The sequence below is a fragment of the Chiloscyllium plagiosum genome, unplaced genomic scaffold, assembly GCF_037043375.1.
Source record: "Chiloscyllium plagiosum isolate Xiang-an unplaced genomic scaffold, Cpla_swu_hap1 HiC_scaffold_35, whole genome shotgun sequence".
NCBI classification, from domain to species: domain Eukaryota; kingdom Metazoa; phylum Chordata; class Chondrichthyes; order Orectolobiformes; family Hemiscylliidae; genus Chiloscyllium; species Chiloscyllium plagiosum.
The window spans coordinates 29,601,300-29,623,685 of record NW_028270173.1 but is presented as its reverse complement, the minus strand read 5'-3'; the positions used below and the strand labels follow the sequence as shown (position 1 = coordinate 29,623,685).

Sequence of the window (22,386 nt, the reverse complement as noted above, 5' to 3'; positions counted from 1 at the left end):
TATCCCTCCAAACCCTTCCTATTCATATACCCATCCAGATGCCTTTTAAATGTTGCAATTGTACCAGCCTCCACCACTTCCTCTGGCAGCTCAGTCCATGCACGTACCATCCTCTGTGTGAAAAAGTTGCCCCTCAGCTCCCTTTTATATCTTTCCCCTCTCACCCTAAACCTATGCCCTCCAGTTCTGGACTCCCCTACCCTGAGGAAAAGACTTTGCCTATTTATCCTACCCATGCCCCTCATGATCTTATAAACCTCGATAAGGTCACCCCTCAGTCTCTTACACTCCAGGGGAAACAGCCCCAGCCTGTCCCAATAGCTCAAACCCTCCAATCCTGGTAACATCCTTGTCAATGTTTTCTGACCCCTTTCAAGTTTCACATTTTTTCTACAACTGGGAGAACAATCCTTTTCTCAGATTCCATCACTGGAAGTGCAAACTCCGACAGCCTTTTCCCCGATGCTTTCAGATGAATAAATTAAGCTTGCACTTTTTTTTTTCGAGCACCTATGAATGTTTCTTTTTCCCAAATTGGCTTGCTGCAGTGCCATGGAGATTACAGTGTTATTTCTGGGAGATTCGAGGGCCACTGTTCGGAGAACTAACAAGTGCCTGAGTGAAATCTGAATTTAAAATAAGGCAGCCTGGTGTGTGACATAAAGGCCTTGTACCATTCGGATTAAAAACAGGAAGGACTTTGTGACTAATTGAAAAGGTCTTGCAGTCCAACAGCCTTTACAGTTTTTTCTTGCACATGTTCGCTGAGATCTCTGCACGAAAGCTGTCAATTGTGCAGTGTCTTCACAGTTCCTCATTGCTCTTATTCAGAAGACACTTTGTTCTATCTTTCTTAAGTCTGCAGTGAGGACCTCTCTCACACACACACACACACATGGACCATTTTCCCCACTTCTGGAATAAACATTGCTACCTGCACATTTTATCTGTCAAGACCTCACTACAGCTACCTGCTCTCATTTGTACAATTTACTGCACACCTTTAGTGCTGAAGGCAAATCTGGATCCACACGCTTTTGGTCACAGCGTTGAGTGTAGGAGTTGGGAGGTCATGTTGTAGCTGTAAAGGACCTTAATAAGGCCATTTCTGGAATTGTAATTCTGGTTTCCCTGCTGTAGACAAGATGTTGTTCAGAAAAGATTTACAAGGATGTGGCCAGGGTTGGAGGGTTTGAGCTACAGGGAGAGGCTGAACAGGCTGGGGCTGTTTTCCCTGGAGCGTCGGAGGCTGAGGGGCGACCTCATAGAAGTTAACAAAATTATGAGGGGCATGGATAGGGTAAATAGGCAAAGTCTTTTCCCTGGGGTCAAGGAGTCCAGAACTAGAGGGCATAGGTTTAGGGTGAGAGGGGAAAGATTTAAAAGGGACCTAAGGGGCAACTTTTTCACACAGAGGGTGATACGTGTATGGAACGAGCTGCCAGAGGTACAATTACAGCATTTAAAAGGCATCTGGATGGGTATATGGATAGGAATGGTCTAGAGGGAAATTGGTCAAATGCTGGCAAATATTTCAAGCCTAATTTAGGATATCTGGTCGACATGGATGCGTTGGACTGAAGGGTCTGTTTTTGTGATCCACCATTTGAGTCCTTGGCCTGAGTAATAAGCCCTTACAGCACACCAACAGTCCCATTTGCATACATTACCCTTGCTTTCCAGTCTCTATCTCTTCTGTAATTCGCCGACATTACGATGCGCTGCCTCCCATTTATATGCATTATTAAGTCTGTCGACATTCTGTCTTGTGTGATACCTTGTTAGGTGCCTTCTGGAGTCCATGTAAACTAACTGACTAATTTCCCACCTTCAGTGAGTTACAGGCTGGGGGCTTCCCCCGCAGCTAGGAACCCACAGACCCCGCACACTTGCTGCAGCTAGTTGTTCACCAGCTCGACGTCTCTCAGGCCCTCGAACCTGTTCTGCCAGTCGATACCCGGACCGCTTGCCTCTGTTTTCAATACGCCTCGTGGCCTGGAGTGGCACCTGAGGCCGGAGTTGCGTGTTCAGAGGCAAGGACGCTACCCGCTGCAACACAAGAGCTCATTCCAGAGGCTGCTTGCCAAAAAGAAAATTCTGTCAGATTCAGTGGAGCAAACTCTCTCTGTCGCTCCCTCTCTGATCAATTCACATTAATCTGTGTGCTCAATCACTCGGTCCCTCAGAAGAGATTGCTTTGGTCTCTCTGGACCACAGCTCCTTCCCTTCACTTAATCACTAGGAGAGGGATTAGTGCCTTTTTACATAATGTATGCGCTGAGTACACTCACATAGCCTTCCTCCCAATCTCTCAACTCAGTGTGATGTCAGCACCCAGGGAAACCTTTTTCTCTCTCTCTCTCTCTTTCCTCCCCTTACAGTCTGCTCCCATATGAGTTTCCCTTATCCCACTGCACAGACTGCCTCCAGTCAGTGTGACACCAAGCTCTCACGGCTGTGGGAAGAACTCCATGGTCTCCTCAGACTCAGGTGATTTAGCCACAAGGACCAGGAATGTGCCCAGTTTGACCTGCCTCATGCCACTTAGATTAAAGTGGTGCATCTGGCACCCCACCCTCAGAGGCAAAAACGTTGTGGGATCACACCCTGATCCAAAAGACCTGGGTGTCAAGACCTGGGCAAACACCCGCAGGCAAACGTGGAGCCTGGAGGTGGAGGGGAATGGACTCACTGGTAAGCTTAGGACAGACATTATTCCTGAGTTGTGTTGTCACATCCAAGTCAGGATGGTATGAGACTCAGAGATTGCTTGTAGTTATGTGTGAGAGAGAGTGTAGATCAGAGTGTGTGTGAGAGTGTGTTTATATAGGAGTGTGTGCGTCTGTGTGTGTGTTTATATGGGAGTGTGTGCGTCTGTGTGTGAGTGTGTGCCTGTATATGTGCGTGGTATGTGTGTGTGAGAGAGTGTATGTGAGTGAGTGGATGTGCGTGAGAGTGTGTCAGAGTGAATGTTTGTATGAGTGAATGTGTGTGTGTGAGTGACTCTGTACGAGTGTGAGAATGCATGTGCATGTGTGACAGTGTGTGAGAGATGGGTGCGTGTGTGTGAATGTGTATGTGAGAGTGAATGGGTGTGTCTGTGTGAGTGTGAGAGTGTTTGTGTGAGAGAGTGTGCGTGTGTGTGTGAATGTGTGTGAGAGTGTGTGTGTGAGAGAGTAGGTGTGAGAGCATGTGTGTCTTTGAGTGTGAGAATGTGTGTGTCCGTGAGTGTGTGTGTTTGTGTACTTGTGTGTGTGTGTGTGTGTAAATATATGTGTGTGTATGTGAGAGTGTGTGGGTGCGTGTGAGACAGGATGTGAGTGAGTGAATGTGTGTGTGTCTGTGTGAGTGTATGTGTCTGTGTGAGAGTGTGCGTGTGTGTGAGTATGTCTGTGTGTGAGAGTGTGCATGTGTGTGTGTCTGTGTAAGAGTGTGCGTGTGTGTGTGTCTGTGTGAGTCTGCGTGTCTGTGTGTGTGTCTGTGTGAGAGTCTGCGTGTCTGTGTGTGAGTGTGTGTCTGTGTGAGAGTGTGCGTGTGTGTGTCTGTGTGAGAGTGTGTGCGTGTGTGTGTATCTGTGTGTGAGTGTGTGTGTGTGTGTGAGAGTGTGCGTGTCTGTCTGTGTGTGCGTGTGTGTGTGTGTGTGCGTGTCTGTGAGAGTGTGTGTGTCTGTGTGTGTGTGCGTGTGTGTGTGTGAGAGTGTGCGTGTCTGTCTGTGTGTGTGAGAGTGTGTGTGTGTGAGAGAGTGTGTGTGTGTGTGCGCGTGTGTGTGTGAGAGTGTGTGTGTGTGTGAGAGAGTGTGTGTGTGTGTGTGTGTGTGTGTGTGTGTGTGTATGTGTGTGAGAGAGTGTGTGAGCCTGCTCCTCCTTGTTCGTTTAGATGGGTGATCGGAAGAGGCTGCCAAGGGGGGAGCAATGGTGAGCTGCTGTAGTGCATCCAACAGATGATGCCCACTGCTGCCCGGGGCACTGGGAGTGAACAGTGAGGGTGGTCAGTGGGCTGTCAGTCAAGTGGGCTAATCCGGCATCGAGTGTTGTGGGTGCTGCACCGATCTGGGTAAGTGCAGACTGTTCCATTAAACCCCTGATTTGGCACAGGCTCACCAGGACATCTCGCATGGTGAGGGGACGAGTATTGGGCAGCATCTCATGTTTCCCCTACCTCTCGGTTACAAGCGGGAAGGTGAGTAAAGTCCCAGACCAGAGCCTCACGGCAAATTTACCAGAGAGGGTCCAGGGGCATTCAACACATCCTCGGATCAACAGAGGCCCTCTGGGGGCTGCCTCCTGTCAGATCATTCTGCCTCAGCCTCAGCTCGGAAAGGGGTCAGCTGGGCATTACTGGTCTGCCTTTAGGATTGGCACAACCAGCCCCCACCCCCAAGTTTGCCCACCTTCTTAGATGCTCCTTGCTTACCTGCCATTGCCATCTCTGTCCTAAATGGTCTACCCCGTATTTTTAAGCTGTGTCCTCTGGTTCGGCACTCACCCATCAGCGGAAACATGTTTCCTGCCTCCAGAGTGTCCAATCCTTTAATAATCTTATATGTCTCAATCAGATCCCCTCTCAGTCTTCTAAACTCAAGGATATACAAGCCCAGTCGCTTCAGTCTTTCAGCATAAGGTAATCCCGCCATTCCAGGAATTGACCTCGTGAACCTACGCTGCACTTCCTCAATAGCCAGAATGTCTTTCCTCAAATTTGGAGACCAGAACTGCACACAGTACTCCAGGTGTGGTCTCACCAGGGCCCTGTACAGCTGCAGAAGAACCTCTTTGCTTCTATACTCAATTCCTCTTGTTATGAAGGCCAAAATGCTATTAGCCTTCTTCACTACCTGCTGTACCTGCATGCTTACCTTCATTGACTGGTGTACAAGAACACCCAGATCTCTCTGTACTGCCCCTTTACCTAAATGGAGTCAAGTTAGGTGGTAATCTGCCTTCCTGTTCTTGCCACCAAAGTGGATAACCATACATTTATCCACATTAAACTGCATCTGCCATGCATCTGCCCACTCACCTAACTTGTCCAGGTCACCCTAACATCCTCCTCACATTTCACCCTGCCACCCAGCTTAGTATCATCAGCAAATTTGCTAATGTTATTGCTGATACCATCTTCTATATCATTAACATATATTGTAAAAAGCTGCGGTACCCCACTGGTCACTGCCTGCCATTCCGAAATGGAGCCGTTTATCACTACCCTTTGTTTCCTATCAGCCAACCAATTTTCAATCCAATCTAGTACTTTACCCCCAATACCATGCGCCCTAATTTTACTCACTAACCTCCTGTGTGGGAATTTATCAAAAGCTTTCTGAAAGTCCAGGTACACTCCATCTACTGGATCTCCTTCGTCCATCTTCAGAGTTACACCGAGATGGACTCCCCTCCCCAAGTGAGGGGTAGGAATCCCACCAAAACCCTCAGAGTTTTAACCGAGTGTGTGCGTGGTTGGGGTGTGGGGAGAGAAGTGAGAGGGTTTGTGAATGGCACAAAGCAGGACAGGGAGAGACATGACCAGCCAGAACACGGTGAAGTCACCATGAGGGAGCAGAGTGATGGTGGATTTAACCTGAAGGACAGCATGCCTCAGGTGAGGGGAGAGGCTGAGAAGGAGAGTTCTTCACAGTGACCTTAGGCAGTGGTAGGAATTGAACCCACTGTGTCACTCTGCATCACAGACCAAGTGACTGAGCTAACTGACTTCCCCCCAGGAACCACAGCTGGAGTGTAGCGTTGGAGACTGAGGGGTGACCTTATCGAGGTTTATAAAATCATGAGGGGCATGGATAGGGTAAATAGATAAAGTTTTTTGCCTGGGGTCAGGGAGTCCACAACTAGAGGGCATAGGTTTAGGGTGAGAGGGGAAAGATATAAAAGAGACCTAAGGGGCAACTTTTTCACACAGAGGGTGGTGTGCGTAAGGAATGAGCTGCCAGAGGATGTGGTGGAGGCTGGTACAATCGCAACATCTAAAATGCATCAGGATGGGTATATGAATAGGAAGGGTTTGGAGGGATATGGACCAAGTGCTGGGGAATGGGACTAGACTGGGTTGGGATATCTGCTCAGCATTGACGAGTTGGACTGAAGGGACCATTTCCGTGCTGTACATCTCTCTGACTCCGGGAAGCTGTCTCAGTTAACGTTGCTGATGTAGTTAACAATTCCCAGGGGTGGGAGCATACCCGAGAAAAGTATGCATTGAACAGTGCAGCACAGGAAGCAGGCATTCAGCCCATCATGGCTAGGTCAGCTCTTTGAAGGAGCTGCTTAATTAGTCCCATGTTCCCCAAAAGCCCAGCGATTGTGCAAAACGCCTTGGGAACAGTGAAGCACATTAACAGCACTGACATAAATTACTGTATCACTTGAGTGAGTGTCTCAAGGGCCGGTTTAGAATAGACCCACATGACGATGGGCTGTGATTATTAACCTGACCTGAATAGTTGAAGGAGGTGAAGGGGGAAATGAAGAACAAACGGCGAGAAACTGGCCTCGCAGCATCTGAGCTCGGTAATGGGCTGGACGGATATACCCAGGAGGAGGTGGCTGCGCTCTGTGAGCGGCCCAGAGGTCTTGTCAGTGGGTCAGGGAAGGGATCTTACCAGCTCATGTAACGCACCCGCCTCCCCTCATGGTATGTTTACCGTACTTAACTGTGAATGGGGGATGGGGAGAGAGGTAGGTGAGAGGGTTAATCCCCTCCACTGGGAACAGGCTGCCCGGTGTCTGACTGGGGGAGGGGGGGGTTTGGAGGAAGTGATGGGAGGATAAAGCGTATTCAGAGAATTCTTGCTTTCTGGCACAGCACTGCTTCGAGAGAAATGATTCTCCGCTGGGAGCAGGTTGTTGTGTAATTGTGAGGCGGTCGGTGGAAGTGTACCACTGTCTGAAGTCCTGACCAGAGGCTGTTTTCTTATTACATTTGACATTTTCTTGTCTTCATTTTCATGTCCTATTATAAACGTTTTCATCCATTTGTTAACATCAGACAGGTAACATCAGCTGATGCGTCCAATTCAATTGCACAATAGCCATTCAGCCTGTGGTCTGCGTATTCACTGGAAAAGTCTGGGCTCGCTGGACTGACCTTCGGAAAGGGGTCAAGGGACCAGCCCTCCTGCTTCTTGTTCGCTGGCCGTGAGAATGATTGTAAGACCCTCAAGATCGGAGATGGTTACAGAGAGTGGTGAACTCGGCCCAGACAGTCACAAAGGCCAACCTCCCATCTATAGAATCCATCTCCCAGGCCCGCTGTCAAGGAAAGGCCACCAGCATTCTCAAAGATCCATCCCACCCTGGCAATGTTTTGCTACAACCTCTACCATCGGGGAGAAGGTACAGAAGCCTGAACACACACACACACACACACACACACACCAGCCGGTTTCGAAACAGTTTCTACCCCACTGTTGTTACAATACTGAAGGGACTCACAAACACTTAACATTCGCCTGTACCTCTGGTTTTGTTATTGCCGCTGTTTACCTATTAACTATCGACGCTACTTAACTCTGTGACCTGCCTGTACTGCTCGCAGGACAAAGCTTTTCACTGTGCCTCGGTACACGTGACAATAAATTCAATTCAATTCAATTTGCTGCCCACTGTGAATTGCTGTGGAGATAGTGGTGTTGAGCAGTCTGCTTGAATCGCTGTGCCCAGAGTCATGTTACAAAGGGAGCTTGAGAATATTGCCTGAGCAGCACTGAAAGGACAGTACCACTGTTCCATACCTGCAATATGCATAGCTTGGGAGGGGAACTTGTCGATGGTAACCATGCAGGCAGGAAGAAACATCACCTGTGCCACAACGTCTTTTGGAACTCAATATATACTGAACTTTTTTACAGGTGCTGACCTCGGAGTGTTTGACGGGATGGTGTAGAAGAAGGCTTTATTTTGTGTCCAGGCAAAGCTGGAGTGTAGATGGTAATACCTAACCCATGGTGTACCTGCTCTAGGAGTGTCTCTTAGGTACACCGTAGGACTCATTGTGTCAAAGAGTTATACAGCACAGAAACAAACCCTTTGGTCCAACTCGTCCATGCCAACCAGATATCCTAAATTAACCTAGTCCCATTTTCCAGCACTTGGCCCATATCCCTCCAAACCCTTCCTATTCACGTACCCATCCAGATGCCTTTTAAATGTTGCAGTTGTACCAGCCTCCACCACTTCCTCTGGCAGTGCATTCCATACACACACCACCCTCTGTGTGAAAACATTGTCCTGCTTAAATCTCACCTAAAACGTATGCTCTTCAGTTTTGGGCTGACCAACGTCCTGCACAGCCGCAACATGACCTCCCAACTCCTGTACTCAATGCATTCTGTATCTAACCTTCCTTGGGAGTGTTTGATGGGACAGATAAAAGGAAGCTTTACTCCATATCTAAACTGTGCTGTAGCCTGTACTAGAAGAATTTAATGGAGAGCATGTAGAGGGAGCTTTACTCTGTATCTAACCCCGTGCTGTCCCTGTCCTGGGAGTGTTTGATGGGGGACAGTGTAGAGGGAGCTTTACTCTGTATCTAACCCCGTGCTGTCCCTGTCCTGGGAGTGTTTCATGAGGACAGTGTAGAGAAAGCTTTACTCTGTATCTAACCCCGTGCTGTCCCTGTCCTGGGAGTGTTTGATGGGGCACAGTGTAGAGGGAGCTTTACTCTGTATCTAACGGCGTGCTGTCTCTGTCCTGGGAGTGTTTGATGGGGCACAGTGTAGAGAGAGCTTTACTCTGTATCTAACCGCGTGCTGTCCCTGTCCTGGGAGTGTTTGATGGGGACAGTGTAGAGGGAGCTTTACTCTGTATCTAACCCCGTGCTGTCCCTGTCCTGGGAGTGTTTGATGGGGGACAGTGTAGAGAGAGCTTTACTCTTTATCTAACCCCGTGCTGTCCCTGTCCTGGGACAGTTTGATGGGAGTGGGTAGAGGGAACACCATGCTTTCTGAAGGAAAGCAAGTTTTTGTGGTTTGATATTAACCTCTCAAAGCTTTCTACAGACACCAAGAACCAAGTATTTAATGGAGCTATAAATTCTGTGTCTTATGATCTGCTCCACACCCACCCCGATGAAGGAGCAGCGCTCTGAAAGCTAGTGCTTCCAAACAAACCTGTTGGACTGCAACCTGCTGTTGGGTGATTTTTAACTTAATGGAGAGAATTCAACTGAAACTCTATTGATTGTGACTGTTATGATTTTGCATCAAGTAGCCTGGATGCCTGTTCCTAAAGGCATTGTGGGTGTACAGCAGTTGGACTGTTGGAATTCTAGAAGGCAGCTCACCATCCGCATTCCAGCGACATTAAAAACTTGGACGACAAATTCTCCTCTTGCCAGTGAGACCCACATCGTGTAAACAAGTAAAAGGGAATGATGAAGAATTATTGAGCATACAGCACTCTCCAGCTCAGCACTCTGTAATTTCATTGGATTGCTCCTCTGAGTGCAGCTGGTTTGAATATGTAAATTATTAATACCCCCGCCCCTGGGGCCCACCATACATTATTCACGGCATCGCGTCCATCATCATTCTGCAGCCATTGTTATTACACCTCCCTGGACCCACTGTGATGTACCTTACAGCACAATGTGTCTCAGGTGGTATGCATCTCCTGTAATGTTGGGGAAAGACCACTGCCTGGGGTCTTCCTGAAGTTAAATGGGGGTCTGCTCGGTTATCGGACCCTCCTGGTGTCTCTAACGCATGTCAATGTAATCTGGTTCAAGTAAAAGATGCTTTTGGTTTATTTGGCTAGAGTCAAACTGCAATGTTTCCCTGATATGCTACTGTACAGAACCGAATTGCATTTGTGACTATGTATATATGAAGGGTTTTTTTTATTAATAAAGTAAATTTTGAAATTTAAAAAAATTGTATTTCAATCTCAGAGTGGATAGAGTCAAACGCGAATGTTTGTTTCTTTGATATGCTACTGTACAGATCCAAACTGCGTGAGGGACCTTGCATGCACATAAAGATACTTTTATAAATGAAGCATATTTTTGAAATAAATAGATAAAATTCAATCTCTGACTCTGAGGTTCGGCCCTAGCAGCTCCGTGACTCCGTGCTCTACGGGCTGTTCCCCAACACACACACCGAGACAAACATCGACTGCGCCTGGAGGACCGTCACCTCGGTGAAAGACGCTCTTTGTTCTGCCTGAAACCTGTCGGTCTTCCAGGGCAAGGGGTTGACCCTGACCGAGTGTTGCAGACTGGCACATCCCAAGGTCCAGGACTAAGTGCTGAGGGACACGCCAAAGCTTGGGGCAGCTGCTACCGAGGGGCAAAGGGGAAAGACCACTGTCTGGGCTCTTCCTACTGAAGGTAAATGGGGTCCATTCAGTTATCGGACCCTCCCATTGCCTCAAGTACATGTAAATAGTCTCCTGAATAAGAAATGTATTGGGTTTGTTTGTTTTACTCATGTAAAGACTGTATAGAATCGAACTGCTCTGATGTCCATGTACGTATATTATTATTTTTATGAATAAAGTATTTTTTTGAAATAAAAATTAATTTCGGTCTCTGTATGTGGTTTTTTGGGTAGCTAGTTGTACCCAGTGTGATATTTATTATAGCTTACTGCACCTGTACATTGTAGTTTTCTGAATTCTGTGTGCTTTACTGTATATTACAGTTTTTCCCTGTGATGTGCTTGACAGCGTGCTGTGCCTGGTGTAACATGCATTACAGCTGACAGGACGGGTTGTGATTTTGATTACAGTCTCTGCACCCAAGTAGGAAGTGCATTTCTGTTACTGATGTGAGGTGTATTACACATCCCTGCAAATGGTGTGATTTAGTTTTCAATCTCTGCACCTGATTGTGTGAATCCTGTTACAGTCCTCTGTATCCGGAATGATGTGCGTTTCAGGTTAGTTTAACTGTTGTGATATGTATCACAGCTCTCTTTACCCAGTACAATATTTATTACAGACCTCAATACGCGAAGTGATGTGGATTACAGTCTCCCTGTACCCAGGACAATATTTAAAACAGACCATTTCATGTTTGAAACCATATTCTGAAGGACTCTGGCTATTGACAATGATTAGATTAGATTCCCTACAGTGTGGAAACAGGCCCTTCGGCCCAACAAGTCCACACCGACCCTCCGAAGAGTAACCCACCCAGACCCACTCCCCTCTGACTAATGCACCCAACACTGGGCAATTTAGCATGGGCCAATTCACCTGATCTGCACATCTTTGGACTACAGGAGGAAATCAGAGCACACCCACGCAGACACGGGGAGAATGGGCAAACTCCACCCAGACAGTTGCCCGAGGCGGGAATTGAACCGGGGACCCTGGTGCTGTGAGGCAGCAGTGCTAACCACTGAGCCACCGTGCCACTGCCATCCCCTAGTGGTCAATAGAGATTCAAAGGGATATTGCGTGGGATTGAAAGTCTGAGTGATGTGAAAAGTCTGGATTGGCTTTGTTTGTTTTCCCTGGAGCAGATGAGGCTGAAGGGGGAATTGGATTGAAGGATACGAAATTATGAGAGGCATGGACAGGATAGATCAGGAGAATCTTTTGCACAATGCAGCTGTGTCTTAGACCAGAGGGCAGAAATTCAAAGTGAGGACGAAGTGGTTTATCGGGATCTGAGTAAGATCTTTCTCACCCAGAGAGAGTAGAAATGTGGAACGTGTTGCCTGAGAGGGTGGGGGAGGCAGGAACTCTCATTACAGTTCACAAGCATCTGGCTGAGCATTTAAAACATCAGGGCATACTGACTATGGAACAAGTGCAGGTAAATAGGATTAATGTAGTTTGGTGGTTGTTGGTCAGCATAGATATATTTGGCCGAAGGGCCTGCATGTATACTGCGTCACTTTCGATGATTTCAGCACTCGGTGCTGTGTGGATTACAGTCTCTGTACCCAGTACAATGTATATTACAGACCCCAGTACTCAGTGTGATGTGGATTACAATCTCTGCAGCCAGTACAATGTGTATTGCAGAACCCAGTACACAGTGTGATTGGATTACAGTCTCTTTACCCAGTACAATGTATATTACAGACCCCAGTACACAGTGTGATGTGGATTACAATCTCTGCAGCCAGTACAATGTGTATTGCAGAACCCAGTACACAGTGTGATTGGATTACAGTCTCTTTACCCAGTACAATGTATATTACAGACACCAGTACACAGTGTGACGTGGATTACAGTCGCTGTACCCAGTATGATGTGTATTACAGACCCCAGTACACAGTGTGGTGTGGGTTACAGTCCCTGCACCCATAATGATGTATATTACAGACACCAGTACACAGTGTGATGTGGATTACAGTCTCTATGCCCAGTATGATGTATATTACAGACCCCAGTACACAGTGTGATGTGGATCACAGTCTCTGTACCCAGTACAATGTGTAGTACAGACCCCAGTACACAGTGTGATGTGGGTTACAGTCTATGTACCCAGTACAATGTATATTACAGACCCCAGAACACAGTGTGAAGTGGATTACAGTCTCTGCACCTGGTACGATGTATATTACAGACCCCAGTACACATTGAGATGTGGATTACAGTCTCTGTACCCAGTACGATGTATATTACAGACCCCAGTACACAGTGTGATGTGGATCACAGTCTCTATGCCCAGTACAATGTATATTACAGATCCTAGTACACAATCGGACATGGATTACAGACTCTGTGCCCAGTACGATGTGTATTACAGACCCCAGTACACAGTATGATGTGGATTACAGTCTCTGTACCCAGTACAATGTATATTACAGACCCCAGTACACGGTGTGATGTGGATTACAGTCGCTGTACCCAGTACGATGTGTATTACAGACCCCAGTACACAGTGTGATGTGGATTACAGTCTCTGCACCCGGTATGATGTATATTACAGACCCCAGTACACAGTGTGACGTGGATTATAGTCTCTGTACCCAGTACGATGTATATTACAGACCCCAGTACACAGTGTGATGTGGATTACAGTCTCTATGCCCAGTACAATGTATATTACAGACCCCAGTACACAGTGGGACGTGGATTACAGTCTCTTTACCCAGTACGATGTATATTACAGACCCCAGTACACATTGTGACGTGGATTGCAGTCTCTGTACCCAGTACGATGTGTATTACAGACTCTAGTACACAGTGCCATGGGGGTTACAGTCTCTGTACCCAGTACGATGTGTATTACAGACCCCAGTCCACAGTGTGATGTAGATTACAGTATCTGTACCAGTATGATGTATATTACAGACCCCAGTACACAGTGTGATGTGGATTACAGTCTCTGTACCCAGTACAATGTATATTACAGACCCCAGTACACAGTGTGATTGGATTGCAGTCTCTTTACCCAGTACAATGTATATTACAGACAGCAGTACACAGTGTGATGTGGATTACAGTCTCTGTACCCAGTACAATGTATATTACAGACACCAGTACACAGTGTGATTGGATTGCAGTCTCTTTACCCAGTACAATGTATATTACAGACACCAGTACACAGTGTGACGTGGATTACAGTCCCTGCACCCGTAATGATGTATATTACAGACACCAGTACACAGTGTGATGTGGATTACAGTCTCTATGCCCAGTATGATGTATATTACAGACCCCAGTACACAGTGTGATGTGGGTCACAGTCTCTGTACCCAGTACAATGTGTATTACAGACCCCAGTACACAGTGTGATGTGGATTACAGTCTCTGCACCTGGTACGATGTATATTACAGACCCCAGTACTCAGTGTGATGTGGATTACAGTCTCTGTACCCAGTACGATGTATATTACAGACCCCAGTACACAGTGTGATCTGGATTACAGTCTCTGTACCCAGTACGATGTGTATTACAGCAGACCCCAGTACACAGTGTGATGTGGATTACAGTCTCTGCACTCGGTACGATGTATATTACAGACACCAGTACACAGTGTGACGTGGATTACAGTCTCTGTACCCAGTATGATGTATATTACAGACCCCAGTACACAGTGTGATGTGGATCACAGTCTCTATGCCCAGTACAATGTATATTACAGATCCTAGTACACAATGGGACATGGATTACAGTCTCTGTACCTAGTACGATGTGTATTACAAACCCCAGTCCACAGTGTGATCTGGATTACAGTCTCTGTACCCAGTACAATGTATATTACAGACCCCAGTACACGGTGTGACGTGGATTACAGTCTCTGCACCCGGTATGATGTATATTACAGATCCCAGTACACAGTGTGATGTGGATTACAGTCTCTGCACCCGGTATGATGTATATTACAGATCCCAGTACACAGTGTGATGTGGATTATAGTCTCTATGCCCAGTACAATCTATATTACAGACCCCAGTACACAATGGGACATGGATTACAGTCTCTGTACCCAGTACGATGTGTATTACAGACCCCAGTACACAGTGTGATGTGGATTACAGTCTCTGCACCCGGTATGATGTATATTACAGATCCCAGTACACAGTGTGATGTGGATTATAGTCTCTATGCCCAGTACAATCTATATTACAGACCCCAGTACACAATGGGACATGGATTACAGTCTCTGTACCCAGTACGATGTGTATTACAAACCCCAGTACACAGTCTGATCCGGTTTACAGTCTCTGTACCCAGTACAATGTATATTACAGACCCCAGTACACAGTGTGATGTGGATTACAGTCTATGCACCCGGTACGATGTATATTACAGACCCCAGTACACAGTGTGATGTGGATTACAGTCCCTGTACCCAGTACGATGTGTATTACAGACCCCAGTACACAGTGTGATGTGGATTACAGTCTATGCACCCGGTACGATGTATATTACAGACCCCAGTACACAGTGTGACGTGGATTATAGTCTCTGTACCCAGTACGATGTATATTACAGACCCCAGTACACAGTGCCATGTGGGTTACAGTCTCTGTACCCAGTACGATGTATATTACAGACCCCAGTACACAGTGCCATGTGGGTTACAGTCTCTGTACCCAGTACGATGTATATTACAGACCCCAGTACACAGTGCCATGTGGGTTACAGTCTCTGTACCCAGTACGATGTATATTACAGACCCCAGTACACAGTGTGATGTGGGTAACAGTCTCTGTACCCAGTACGATGTGTATTACAGACCCAAGTACACAGTGGGATCTGGGTTACAGTCTCTGTACCCAGTACGATGTGTATTACAGACCCCAGTACACAGTGCCATGTGGGTTACAGTCTCTGTACCCAGTACGATGTATATTACAGACCCAGGTACACAGTCGGACGTGGATTACAGTCTCTGTACCCAGTACGATGTGTATTACAGATCCCAGTACACAGTGTGATGTGGATTACAGTCTCTGTACCCTGTACGATGTATATTACAGTCCCCAGTACACAGTGTGATGTGGATTACAGAATCTGTACCCAGTACGATGTATATTACAGACCCCAGTACACAGTGCCATGTGGGTTACAGTCTCTGTACCCAGTACGATGTATATTACAGACCCCAGTACACAGTGGGATCTGGGTTACAGTCTCTGTACCCAGTACGATGTATATTACAGATCCCAGTACACAGTGCCATGTGGGTTACAGTCTCTGTACCCAGTACGATGTATATTACAGACCCCAGTACACAGTGTGATGTGGATCACAGTCTCTGTACCCAGTACGATGTATATTACAGACCCCAGTCCACAGTGTGATGTGGGTTACAGTCTCTGTACCTAATACGATGTATATTACAGACCCCAGTACACAGTGTGATGTGGGTTACAGTCTCTGTACCCAGTACGATGTGTATTACAGACCCAAGTACACAGTGGGATCTGGGTTACAGTCTCTGTACCCAGTACGATGTGTATTACAGACCCCAGTACACAGTGCCATGTGGGTTACAGTCTCTGTACCCAGTACGATGTATATTACAGACCCAGGTACACAGTAGGACGTGGATTACAGTCTCTGTACCCAGTATGATGTGTATTACAGATCCCAGTACACAGTGTGATGTGGATTACAGTCTCTGTACCCTGTACGATGTATATTACAGTCCCCAGTACACAGTGCCATGTGGGTTATAGTCTCTGTACCCTGTATGATGTATATAACAGACCCCAGTACACAGTGAGATCTGGGTTACAGTCTCTGCATCCAGTACGATGTATATTACAGACCCCAGTACACAGTGCCATGTGGGTTACAGTCTCTGTACCCAGTACGATGTATATTACAGAACCCAGTACACAGTGTGATCTGGGTTACAGTCTCTGTACCCAGTACGATGTATATTACAGACCCCTGTGCACAGTGCCATGTGGGTTACAGTCTCTGTACCCAGTACGATGTATATTACAGACCCAGGTACACAGTAGGACGTGGATTACAGTCTCTGTACCCAGTATGATGTGTATTACAGATCCCAGTACACAGTGTGATGTGGATTACAGTCTCTGTACCCTGTACGATGTATATTACAGTCCCCAGTACACAGTGCCATGTGGGTTATAGTCTCTGTACCCTGTATGATGTATATAACAGACCCCAGTACATAGTGAGATCTGGGTTACAGTCTCTGCATCCAGTACGATGTATATTACAGATCCTAGTACACAATGGGACATGGATTACAGTCTCTGTACCCAGTACGATGTGTATTACAGACCCCAGTACACAGTGCCATGTGGGTTACAGTCTCTGTACCCAGTACGATGTATATTACAGACCCCAGTACACAGTGCCATGTGGGTTACAGTCTCTGTACCCAGTACGATGTATATTACAGACCCCAGTACACAGTGCCATGTGGGTTACAGTCTCTGTACCCAGTACGATGTGTATTATATGATTCTATCTGCTGAATTTAAATGCTCAAGCCACATCTCATTTTCGTCCGATTCTTGTCAGACTGAAAATGTACCACGGTTGCTGTGACGGAGGGGCGGAGGGGTTTACACAGCTGCAGGTGCTACTTGCTTTCAGGGGGGCAGTGTTTGTTGAGAGCAAACTGCAGTGCACCCCCTCTCCGCCCAGCCTCCCACCTCCCCATCCCTTGCCTCTCCTTCAGACTGTTTGTGGTGGGTGCACTGTCGCGTGGTGACTGAAGAGATGCCAATGCCTTCACACAGTATTGGACCGTACCCGAGGTGCCGAACAGCCCACAGCACTGGCAGGGCTTTCTGTGACGGTTACCCGTCCCTCAGATCTAGCTCCGTGGCTAATACTCCCACTTCCCAAGGCCATTGGCTCAAGTCCGACACCAATCAGAGAAACAGATCCTGAAATGTCCAGGGTGGGTACCCAGGGAGTGCTTTAACCCCAGATGCGTCTTTCATATGTTCGGAGCTGGACGATACTCAGAGGTTATTCCTCAGTCTCTCAGCTGATCATGCAGCTGACCCTGGGTTAAAGGCAGCAACCGCTTACATTAACATGGCACCTTAACAGACCCCTCTCAGGAACGTTCAGAGAGCTGAGGACCACCAGTTCGGTCAAAGATCTGCTTCTGAAGAGTGACTCAACGAAGGGAAGCGAGGTTTGAGGGGCTAATCGCAGAGTTTAGGGCCCAACACTGCTGTTAGGGTTGTGGGGCAAGTCAAATTGCGGGTCAAAGGAACAACGGTGGCACGGTGTCTCAGTGGTGAGCGCTGCTGCCTCACAACACCAGAGACCCGGGTTCGATTCCCGCCTCAGGCAACTGTCTGCGTGGAGTTTGCACATTCTCCCCGTGTCTGCGTGGGTTTCCTCCGGGTGCTCCGGTTTCCTCCCACAGTCCCAGGGTGTGCAGGTTAGGGTGGATAGGCCGTATGTTCAGAGATGTGTAGGTTAGGTGCCTTAGTCAAGGGTAAATGTAGAGTAATAGGGTAGGGGAATGGTTCTGGGTGGGTTACTCTTCGGAGGGTCGGTGTGGACTTGTTGGGCCGAAGGGCCTGTTTCCACACTGTCGGGAACCTAATCGAATCGAAACCCATCGTGGTTCAGAAACAGGAAGAGGATGAGCTCCAGGCTGACACACTCAGCTGGGGTGCTGCACTGTCAGAGGTGTCATCATTCGGAGGTGGGGGGGGGAGATAGGGAACTGGTGCCCTGTTGGGTAGGCTTAGGAAATTCCAAAATACTACAGGATGAGGGAGTATCACTGCAGATGCTGGAGGTCAGAGGCAAGAAGGAGCAGATCAAAATACGCCCACATTCCTGTTGAAGGGCTTATGCTCAAAACGTCGACACTCCTGCTCCTCGGATGCTGCCTGACCGGCCGTGCTTTCCCAGCGCCACACCTTTTTGATTCTGCCGCGCAATTACGTCCCTCACGTGAAAAATAATATCTAAGGCCATTTCGTTTCTCTACAAGGCTTCTGAATCTTTGGAATTCTCAAGCCCGGAGGGTAGTGGCAGCTCAGTCTTTGAGCACAGTTAGAGGTTGGCACATTTTGATTGCCGCTGCCACCAAAGGGTTATGAAGTGGAGGGGGAAACGGAGCGTTCGACCCTGCGCCATCGTCTTGAACGGTGGGCAGCCACACCCGACGGGCTGAATGGCTGCCTGCTGTTCACAGGTTCCTATTCTTCTGTCGGGTCGTTACTATATCGTTGCTTTAAGGGGGGGGCTTTACTGAACGTAGATTGGCGACAGCGTTTCCGACATTACAAAGACAGCCCAAGTATTTCACCGGTCCGGACAGGCGGCTGCATCACCTGAGCTCTCGACAGGTGCCGCATAAACGCAATTGAGTTAAAAAAAAAGAAAGCCCCTTTACAGTTGGCGGCACTCTGATGCGACATCAGAACCTGAACACCAAGTGAACAGCAACAGTCTTTGTTTTTAACTGCTGCCAAAGATTAGTCAGGTCACCGGGAATAACTAAAATAGAGACAAAGGCGCACTGATATATACTTAACAAGGCCGACAATACAATTGATTTAATGGTCACACTTGAAACAGGGTATCTCTGGCCTACATTACCACTACACCAGGAGTGTCTGCGCACAGATCTCTGAAGTAAACAACTGACAAAAGGGGTCAGGGACTAGTTCTTACCCCTTGGTGTGGAGTCCTTGCAGTCAATTCCCCTCTCCCTCACCCCACCCCTGTTCTCATGTGATGAAACCCTTGCCATACAACAACACTCAAGAACGACGCCCGGTGGCTCAGTGGTTAGCACTGCTGCCTCCCAGCACCAGGGACCCGGGTTCGATCCCAGCCTCGGGGGCGCCTCTCCGTGTGGAGTTTGCCCCATCCTCCCCGTGTCTGCGTCGTTTCCCTCCGGGTGCTCCGGTTTCCTCCCACAGTCCAAAGGTGCGCAGGTTTACGTGAACTGACCATGCTAAATTGTCCCATAGTGCTCAGGGATGTTAGGTGCATTAGTCAGGGGTAAACGTAGGATGATAGGGTAGGGGAATGGGTCTGGATGGATTGCTCTTCGGAGGGTTGGTGTGGACTTGTTGGGCCGAAGGGCCTGTTTCCACACTGTAGGGAATCTGTATCTTCTATAAAAGCTCTATACCATGCAGGACCAAGCAGCCCGCTTGATTGGCAGCACATCCACTCCTTCCATCACTGATCGTAGGATCGCTACAGCGTGGAAGCAGGCCATTCAGCCCATCGAGTGACGCCCGACTTCAGCACCTGTCTACCACCTACAAGAGGTACCGCAGAAATCACCTTCGACGGCACTGTCTGAAACCGCTACCATCTAAAAGTAGCCCAGTTACAGCAGAACACCCTAAACTGTGCTTCACACCACTCACCATCCCGACTGGGAAATCTGTCACTGTACCTTCACTTAAACTGGGCCAAGATCCGGTGCGAATCCGCCTACACCAACCAGGCTGCAGCGGTTCAAGAAGGCAGCTTCTCGAGGGCAACTGGGGACGGGACAGTAACCGCCGGCCCAGCCAGCGATGCTGACCACACGGGAGAATGAGGAGAAAAGGCTTTCCCCAATTCAAACGCACCTTTAAGGTTCACCCATCTTTCTCTCCTTATGATTGTCATGCCCCGTACCATCAAGAGCAGTACGGGGAAGAGAGGGAAACACAAAAGGAACGAATTGGGCACTCAATGCCTAGCAATGCAGCATCCAAAGGGTTAAAGCTGCCAGAAGGAACCATGAGTGATTGACAGCTTAATGCACATTAATAGAAAATAATCTTTACAGTCAGGATGCATCGTGCACCCACTCACATAATTTTCGTCTTTCGGCTCCCCCCCATCTCTCAGAATGCACTGCATTTTAGCAAAGTTTAATTTCTATCTGCACGACTAAAGGTTGGGGTTGGGCAAGGTATTTATGAAACATTCCCCTGTACCATGGAAGCAGTGTTTAACCCTGTCAGGTGGCTAACACGGTTGATTTCGGGGCTGCCCACAACCCTCAGTCTCTTGTTCAGCAGAGCTGAAAGTCAATACTGAGAAGCCCTGCCTGCGGCTTGGTCGTTCTGTCAATAAACAATAAGTATGCTGAGCAGGGCGAAGGCGAGAACAAGCAGCCAGTGTACCAGAGACAGACGAGAGAGAGGTTCACTGAAAGAGAGAGAGACTGAAAACAGGGACAGAGAAAGAGAGAGAGAGAGACACACAGACAAGGAGAAAGAGATAGGAAACAGAGACAGATGGAGAGAGAGAGAGAGGAGGGGAGAAAAACAGAGAGAAAAGAGAGACACAGGGAAAGACAGAGAGAGATGGAGAGAGAGAGAGAGAGACATAGAGGAAGAGAGAGAGGGGGGAGGAGAGAAAGACAGAGAGAAACCAGAAACACAGAGAAAGACAGAGAGAGAGAGAGAGAGAGAGAGACAGGCAGCAAGAGGGGGAGAGAGAGACAGAGAGAGAGAGAGAGAGAGAGACAGGCAGCAAGAGGGGGAGAGAGAGAGAGAGAGACAGAGAGAGAGACACACACACATCGACTGGGAGGTAGAGAGAGGGAAAACAGAGATAGATGGGGGAGAGAGAGACAGAGAGAGAGGGGAGGCGAGAAAGACAGAGGGAAAACAGGGACACAGAGAAAGACAGAGAGAGAGAGACACATAGACATAGACTGGGTGATAGAGACAGTGAAAAGAGAGACAGATAGAGAGAGGGAGACATAGAGAGAGAGAGAGAGAGAGAGACAGACACACAGAGACTAGGATAAAGAGAGAAAAAAGACAGATGGAGATACACACATTGAGCAAGAGAAATTCACAGAGAGAGAGCAAATAGACAGAGAGAGACAGACAGGGAGATGGAGAGAGACAACAGGGGCAGATGGAGATACACACAGAGACACAGAAAGAAAGATTTACAGAACGGGGGAAGGGGACAGAAAACAGAGACTGAGACACTGAAGACAGGCAGAGACAGAGAGAGAGAGAGAGAGTGCAAATAGATGTATAAAGGCACAGAGAGTAACACATAAATAAGCAGAAAAAAATAGACCCAGAGGAAAAAAAAATGGAAGGACAGAGAGAGAAATAAAAAGGTATAGAGAGGGAGGGAGGGATTGAAGGACAGCGAAAGAAAATAAAGAGACATAGAGAGGGAAAAAGGGGGGGGGGGGGGGGGGAAGACGGAGACTGACAGAAAGAGAGAGAGAGAGAGAGAGAGAGAGACAGCCCGAGAGAATGGAAATGGAGAGGCAGAGAGAGAGAGAGGATAAAGAAAGAAAAAGGGCAAAGTGAGAGAGAGAGAGAAATAGGAACACTGACAGACAGAGACATAGAGAGAGAGGGTGTGTGCAGGGGAAAGCAGGCAGAAACAAAAGAGACAGAGGAAAAGAGAGAGAGGGCAATCTGATTATTACAACCGTCTTCGAAAAGGTCCGGGAGTCACATCCACTCCAGTCCAGTCCAGTCTGGTGACAGTGCAGCGAGATTGTAACATCTCCTTAGAAAGGGAACAACACAGGGGATACCCAGTAATCTGAATGCATTTATACCCCCCTAGAGAGAGAGCGAGAGAAGAGGGGGATATCCAGGCAGTGACCGGTGGGGATGAGCCCTCTATCTAGGTGGCACACCATCTATTTTGAAACAAAACTTGCTGCTGGGGTTGACATCTAAACAGCCTCACGGTCCCCCCCTGCAAAATCGACAGGGGCTTTTTAAACGCTCCCTCTCCCAGCACAGCCCCCGACCCCAGTCAAAAACACTCACAGGGAGAGTGAGTGAGTGAGTGTGTCTGTGTGAGGATGTGAGTGTGTGAGGATGTGAGTGTGTGAGGATGTGAGTGTGTGTGAGTGTGTGTGTGTGAGAGACTCTGACCCAGTCTCACTCCAGCATTGGCAGTACTGTAAGGAGCTCCTTACCTTGCTGTCGTGGTAGATGAGTTGCAGTTCATAGTCCCGCAGAATGTCCGAGCGGTTGTTGACATCCCGGAGGGCCATCTGTGCTG

At 47.9% G+C, this 22,386-nt stretch overlaps 1 protein-coding gene across 1 annotated transcript in view; it reads right to left on the bottom strand.

The window, feature by feature from the left end:
* Positions 1-22,386, bottom strand: part of LOC122541253 (gamma-aminobutyric acid type B receptor subunit 1) — a 134,255-nt gene that overhangs the window by 111,593 nt on the left and 276 nt on the right. Inside the window, 1 exon segment of the mRNA XM_087978963.1 lies at positions 22,301-22,386. This exon segment is cut by the window's right edge and continues 276 nt beyond it. Coding sequence (XP_087835089.1) covers positions 22,301-22,386 — 86 coding nt within the window.